General features: G+C 39.9%; 1 protein-coding gene across 1 annotated transcript in view; it reads right to left on the bottom strand.

Moving 5' to 3' along the window:
- Window positions 1-2,095: 2,095 nt before the first annotated feature.
- RGS22 (regulator of G protein signaling 22) overlaps window positions 2,096-7,694 on the bottom strand; it is a 66,303-nt gene continuing 60,704 nt past the window's right edge. Inside the window, 2 exon segments of the mRNA XM_064441770.1 lie at window positions 2,096-5,831; window positions 6,405-6,507. Of these exon segments, the coding sequence (XP_064297840.1) occupies window positions 5,689-5,831; window positions 6,405-6,507 (246 nt within the window). The 3' untranslated portion in view covers window positions 2,096-5,688.

Raw genomic sequence — 7,694 nt, 5'->3', positions numbered from 1 at the left:
GGAACCACGGTCTATTATAATGAACATTTCCAATGAAATCTCTGTATTTACTGACTTTGACAGATGGGGAATATTGCATAAGCTATTGTGTGCCTGTGCATTCCTTGAGTGTGATGCTGTGTTTTTTTTCTTGCTTGCCTTGTCATTTGTTTCATTTAACTTTCCCATTAATGGCACAGTTGCTTTGCTTTGTTCAAAAATCCTTTTCTGAGAAGCGAGTATTACTTTCTTTTTAAACTTCTTGCCAACAGAAGATTTTCAAACGCATATGGTAGAGAGGAATCATGTACAAGATTGTTTTAAAGGAAAAAGAAATATTTAAAATTAAAAGCACAAATCCACTTACTACATTTCCACTTTTCCTTTGACATGAAATGAAAATTTAACGTGAGAAATGCACACAGTTCATCAGTGTACTCTGAACAAATACATAATTAACATGTGGAATAAGCAATGCTGTTGTCAACGCTTTCACATATGTTACCATGAAACTAAAATACTTTAATTAGTAGAGAAATAGAGGAAAATCCAAGTAAATGCAGCCTGCGCTTGACATATAAATTACCTTGGCTCAATGAATATTTAAAATAAGAGAACCTCATGTCTACCTTGACTACCTTTACCATACTAGGACAGCTTAGTGGGTCCTGCATAATTCCAATCTACACCAGCGCCCTGATAAGTTATTACTTGGCAGAGAATTATCCATCGTGGCCATTGTGCAGATGCTTTACTAAATCACTGGCGGAACTCAAAATGTGTGTTTGTTAGCATGCAGGTAGAAAGTGTACACTTTGGTGTTTTATATTAATCCAGTGTGCTGGACTGACAGAGCCTTATTTGAAGGCTACGTAATAGGAGGAATAATAAAAAACTATATAGCAATAACATGTGGCTTCTGATTTGGGAACTACAATTTAGCCTATTAGACATGGACCTGTTCCAAAAGTGCACATTCAAACAATTGTGCATGAAGGAGTTAGAAACACAGATGTGAATTATAACTCTCTGAAATCCTGGGAATGCTCCAAATCAGGCCATTAGAGGTAGGTTTGAACTGTGAGTACAGATCCAAATCTAAAATTTTTTTTCAAACCTGTCTTTCCCTAACATTTTTACAGCAACTACTGAATGTATTAAAACCAGCAATGTTCCCTAAGTTTAAAAAAACACCAGTTAACCCTCTCTTAGCTATATTCAGACATGATTCATAATGACTGACTAAAAGCATTTCAGTAAAAAGGCAGTAACAAGAATCATCAGTTGACCATAACGGGGAGAGTTTAAACAGGTCAAATTCAAGCTGGATTATATAGCTCCATTGGCCACATACAGCATATCACTGTCACTGTGATCAGTTTGGCGCAGTATTTAACATTAGAAATATAAATAATTTAAGGATTTTCTTTTCAAAGTTAGGGACAGAACTTTGAAACATCTGTTCTCTTTTCAATCATTTTTACACACAGGATAAATTCAACAGTTTTGACTAGAGCAATAGTGTCGAGTGGGATTGAGGTTGGCTGTTTCACCAGTGTACAAGTGGTAGAGGATAGAAAATGTCCCCGAGTCTGTAATCCTGTATAGGGCTAAAGGCACAGGAGCAGCAATGAAGGGACACCTGCCATTTTTCAGTACTCTCAACAGCAGGAAACTGAGGGTCCCACATTTATGAAAATACCCAGTTCATCGATGCTTTTATCTGTAGACTTCATTAATGCAGGTTTCGCCTTTTTTTTTAAGTGAAACATATTTACAAAGTGAGTTGCAATGCTTCTTCTCATATAAAAGATGTAGAAGGTATGGCACAAACCAGTCTGGCCTTGGACACCCAGTATTGTATAGTAAGAGAACCAAAAATAGAAACTGGGTCTGCTGAATCTGGTCTACTGCTGTGTCTGCAAAGCACCTCTCTCTGTTGCTGATCTCCATGCCTGATGATTAAACACTAGATTTTCACAGCTTTAAAGGGACAAACGAAGCCACAGGTCAGAGTCTAAGACTGTTCCCCATTAATAGTACTTTAAGAAACAGCCACTAAAAAGAGATCATGAGGAGTATGGAGGCAATGGCAGAGCAGCATTGTACAGACACAGGTTAGAAAGCATTTTGCCCCTTTTTAAATCGCCTGGTGACCACCACTATCGGTCTTGTAATCTGTTGTAAGTGGACATCCTAATAACATAATCTAGCGCTACATATTTTCAGGAATTCATCTCATAGTCTGATACTCTGTGTCATGCAGTAGCAGGAGAGAAGCCAAAGCAAAATGTATAAAGCCCCTTCCTGAAGTGCATAGTCACAGCTTGTGTTGATATCAAAAGTATTTGAATAAGCAACTTCGGGACTGCACCCTCAAAGGCTATAAAATGTTTTAATAAACATGCCAGGTCTGATGAGAGAAAAGTGAAATACACAGTAATAGCATCTAAATGTAAATGATGACTTTAAAAAATTCCAAAATAGTCCCAATATGTTGCATTACTTGGGAGTAAACAATAAAAGTAAGTCTGAAAGAATATGATTGATTGTGTATTTTGAACGCCACTAAAGCATAAATCCATCCAGAATTGTTTCTAGGTTTGCAGATTTCTGAAAAGAGAATTGTTTCTATGTTCTGAAGCAGCAGACTCCACAGAGAGCTGTTGTTCTGCTGGAGACTTCTGAAAGTCCCAAAGTATATATAGTTAAAATAAAAGAGGAATAAAGCTTTAGTTATCTGAAAGGAGAGGCACTAGGGTTGCTGAGTAAAACTCTTCTAGCCCTTTAAAACTGCTGAGTTCGCATAGGTGGTAGATCAGTAACCTGAGAGAGAATAAATGTCAGGAACAAGACAAAAAGGCAATGGCAGTGTAAGCTTTCTGAATTGAGATAGAGTAATCATTTAGAACAATAATATTTAGTTAGTTTCTATAACTGTTCAGTTCTCAGGCTCTCTGTTGGAACTGGCAGCAGTCATTACTTGGTCCCTTGGGACAAGACTAAAACTGCTATTCCATTTCAGATGTATCACCAAATAGCAGTTATGGTGTACCTGCCACTGCATTAGGGTAGATTCAGTAACCCAGAAGTGAAAGCGTCCCTGTCCCTTAATATACTCCCTGTCCAATTGCTCAATATTTCTTTAAAATTAACACATAAAATGGGCATAATGATATGACATGTATTTCTAGCATTACTAATGCATGTGATCCTCCTCTGTTGCATAATAAAGACGTAGCCTATAAATGACTGTGCATGTGTGTGTGTATATATACATGTATATATGCACATATATATTTCAGTTAACATGGAGACAGAATGTAAACTGGAGTGAGGGTTATCATAGGTTTGCAGAAATGTGAGTGGCTGAAACCAGTTTGCAAAATTCTACTCACTGAAGTACATGAAGTACTCTTTTTTTGTTTGTTTTTAAGTTTGATAGGCGTGTATGGTATTAATCATAGTAACTGTCTGGGACAGTAGTTTTTGCATGGGGGCTGGTAATTTTTCGTTAACAATTTGGCAAGGCTGGAACATATTCACAAGGAGTTTTATCATCTGTGACAAATATCTGGATAATATTTTTCATTTTAGGAGTAATCCAAGTATGATTCAAGTCAAAGCTACCAGCATAAGATAAGCATTGTCTACATGTTATTTAACTGTCTCAAAACGCCATGAAGGCAAGAATACGACAAAACAGAGACTGACTGCCGCGCTCCGGCATTTGATTGCGTGCATGTACTGACCGCAGCAGTAGAAGGTGGTCTTTCACGTGTTTTTTAAACTGACATACATCACTGCATTTATGGCATCTCATGATTCTTCTTTGCCTTTCACACTAATGAGTGGTAGGCCACACAGTACCACATGTGCTCGGCTCAGTACAAGATGCTACATTCCACCCTCCTCAGATGCACTGAGCATTACAGTTTAGTGCATCTGTGAAATTTGGGAAAACATAAAAAACAGAGACAAGAATTTCATGTTTTACTCCCTTCTGGCTTCCACCCAAGACATCTTTCTCAGGTAATGTCACACAAGCAAACAATCCAAACACAGAAGGAATGAAGATATGCGTGAAACAAACTCTGTCTCCAAACAGTGGGGAATGTAGGAAATGAACCAATGATCTCCCTTGCTCCTTCTGCAAGTTTATATGGGCAGGGCAGCTATATCCATAAAAGACACTCTCTTTCTTCCTTGCTAGCCTATCTGAAGCAACTCCTGATGGAAATTCCATACAATTCTTGGTTGTTGTGTCAAGAGTGAGAAAGAAAAAGACTATTAGTTGTATTAGCTGTCACTCCACACTGAGGAGGAAGGCAGCCGTGGATGGTCCTTAACAGCATGAGCTCCAAGTGAAGGACCTTTAGTTCTGACAACAGAGAGAGGGCTGCATGGCTCGTTCTTCTTGTCCAAGAGCTTGGGAGTGGTAGCAGAAGACAATCCCACCCCTAACTCAGGGGTAGTCCTTGGGAACTCAGCAAGCCGGAGCTAACTGCTCTGCCTTTCTCTTACATGCATTATGCACATGTAGAGGAGAAAGAAGCCAAAAACTTTGTGGCTGGGGACTGGTGTTTAAAGTGGTCTGAAAAATGTGGAGAGGTCTATCATCATCCTGCCCCCTGCCTAGCAGTTAATATTGCCCCTGTCCCCTCTTAACTCCCAGTTAATCCTTTGGTCCTAGTCCCAACATCAACTCTGCCCCAATTCTCTTCAAAACTCTTAAAACTGTAAAAAGAAGCAAGAAAGTAGGGAGAGCTACAGAAGACTTATGAGCTCCTGCAACCTTCCCGTGAGTAATGCCTTGGGAGGAATGAGTTTACAAAAGTTCCCACTCACATCCATGACCTGATGTATTTGAAGCCTTTCTTGTGGATCAAAACTCAGAAATGAGGCAGAAGGTGTACTTTGGAGCAGGAATCAGACTGGATTGGTAGCAAACCACAACAGGGATTGATTTTATGATAGTTCAGACACCTCATGAGTTATCCTTGATGAATAGAAGTTGCATGAATTGCAGTACTGATTGGGCCAAGACACACTGCTTCAGGGCTGTCAGTTCAATGCAGTGTGTTCAGGCACTGGGAAGTTTAGGAGGACTAGCGAGGGCAGGAAACCAACTTGCCTAAAATAGCAATGTTGAAGTACAGAATTAGAAGAGGAAGGAGGAGCAGAGAAGGAAGGGGAGCAATAGTCCAAGTTCTATTAATTTTTTTAGGTCCATATAATTTCAGCAAAGCCTTAAAAACAAGAACAAATCCTCCAGGGGATTCTTCCATCTAGGAATTCAAGCTTTGAACCAAATCTGCTTTTCTGTCTTTATCAGATCTCTTTGCTGTCCCACTTCTTTCTCCCATTTTAATATTTAACTGGCTTTGGCAGAGATGGTCTATTGCTAGTTCTGTGTCAGGCCCTTGCCAGTAACTCCATGGGGTCTGAGCTTCCTCCAGTCATCTCATGCTCCTATTTAAAATATTTTAAGTAGAAGGCTTAGATAACCACATTTCAGAGACTACCATTTTGCAACAAAATTCCATCTGGTCAACATTAGGTCCACTAACCATGGTTGAAGTGAAAAATAATCTTGCCTTCATGTTGAGGCTGTACAGCTTCAGTTAAACGTGATTTGGAGTGGGATAACTTGCTACTAATGAGCATCAGCACTGACAGCAGGAAAACTAGCTTTTAAGAATCCAAATTTCAAAGCATGCTTGTTGGCAGTCTGGTTCTAGCTTTCTGTTTCTTGGGAAGATTTGAGTGTTTCTCCAAAATCACACTACTCTTTGGAGAAATGGTGGACTTTTCGGAGTTTCCAGGCTTGGGGAAGGACATAGACGAGGTACCTGCATATAGAAAGAAAATTAAAATTATGGAAAACTGAAGGGGTTTAATATTACATAGTGCTGTTGCTAGCCCTACTGCTAAATGGAGCTATTTAATGATCAAGCAGGTCATAACAGCCCTGGGGAAGATCTAAGAGGATATTAAGGGCTGAAACAGGGTTGAAGCAATGCCTCTTACATCCCCCAAAAGCATACTGACAAACTGGGGAGGAAAAAGTTTAATCTATCTGGTTGTACATAAATTGATGAAGCACAAGAAGCCAGGGAGGTGAAATATCTGTGTGATCCAAACGGGATTGCTGTGCCACTCCGCAGAATGAAAAAATGGCCATACTCTTCTCTGCAGTAGGACCTATGCAGTAAAGGCAATGCTGATACCCTGCAACTTTCACTTTCCTTTTCTTAGAAAACTTACCAGTCACGAGTATGGTGCAGAGAGCAACTCCCCTGCAGACAGCATAAGAGAGGCAGAGGTTTATGTACCCAACTCCAAAGGAGAGCAAACAAAGTCCTTAGAGGATTTCACCTAAGCTATAAGCTTGTCCTCCTAAACTACAGAGCTTGGTTAACAACCTGTAAGGGATGATGATGAGTTTTTCTCCAGATCTTCTTGCATTTTAAGGAGTATTCTTTCCTGCTCCAAGGCTTCTATGTACTTGGAATAGGACCAGGAGGCCTGCAAGAACCATTAAAAACCATCAGCCAGTTCCTAGTCCATTTCAACAGTGAGACAAAAAGGCTGTTTGTGTTACATCTCTGTTATTGAATAATCACAATTATTAAGAAGAGAAGTTTTGCCATGACAATACTAGAATAATGGGAAAAATAGTATTGCTGCAAATATGCAAATCTCAAAACACCAGCAAATGCAATTTTAGCAGGTTTGACAGGTATGATGTTTACATTCTTTTTTTTTCCATTCCTGGTCTGACTCCCATTCTCTCTCCTTTCATCTCCAAAACCTAAATACAACAGACCTTTCCCCTCCCAAAATATCAGTCATTTGTGCTATCGAGGACTTGATTTTACCTCCCTGACACATCCTTCCAGTGTGTCCTGTCTCAAATCATCGATGGTCTCATTAGCCTCACATTTCTTTCTGCCTGCCCTCTCCAGCAGAATGCTGCTACCACTAGAGGCAGATGAACTGGAGATGTCATCCTTTCCTTTTCTAAGGAACAAATGGTGCTCTTTACGTTGCATCAACCACAGTTCAGGTTCCTTGTAAATTTTAGGTTACTCTCCCAAATCAGTATGGGAACTGTACTTATATTTGGGCTTTTTTTTTCCTTACAGCATGAGAAGTTTGGGGCTGATTTGTTATGTCATGACTCTGTAGGAAGAAGTTCTAGCATCTTCCTATAGCAGAAAGGAGAAGAAACTGCTCTATAAAAGATTATTGCTCTTTCTGCAATTACCTGTCTCTTCTTGAGGGCTTAGGCCTATGATATTGATATACTGGCTCGCTCAGCTCACTTGTTTTTTTTAAATAGGTACGAGCAAAAGTAAGATCCATTTAAGGGATAAGAGCGTGTCATGCTTTTGGCTGGGCTAGAGTTAATTTTCTTCATAGTAGCTAGTATGGGGGTATGTTTTGGATTTGTGCTAAAAACAGTGTTGATAATGTGGAGATGTTTTAGTTGTTGCTAAGTGCTTACACTAGTCAAGGACTTTTCGAGCCTCCCATGCTCTGCCAGGTGCACAAGAAGTGGGAGGGGGCGGGGCACAGCCAAGGCAGCTGATCCAAACTGACCAAAGGGATATTCTGTATCATATGACATCATGCTCAGTGTATTAACTGGGAGGAGTTGGCCAGGGGAAGCAGCGATTGCAGCTCAGGGACTGATGGTGTCAGTCAGCAGG

The sequence above is a fragment of the Phalacrocorax carbo genome, chromosome 2 (assembly GCF_963921805.1).
Source record: "Phalacrocorax carbo chromosome 2, bPhaCar2.1, whole genome shotgun sequence".
Taxonomy (NCBI): domain Eukaryota; kingdom Metazoa; phylum Chordata; class Aves; order Suliformes; family Phalacrocoracidae; genus Phalacrocorax; species Phalacrocorax carbo.
Note: the sequence above shows the minus strand (reverse complement) of the source record. Positions and strands in the feature narration are given on the sequence as shown.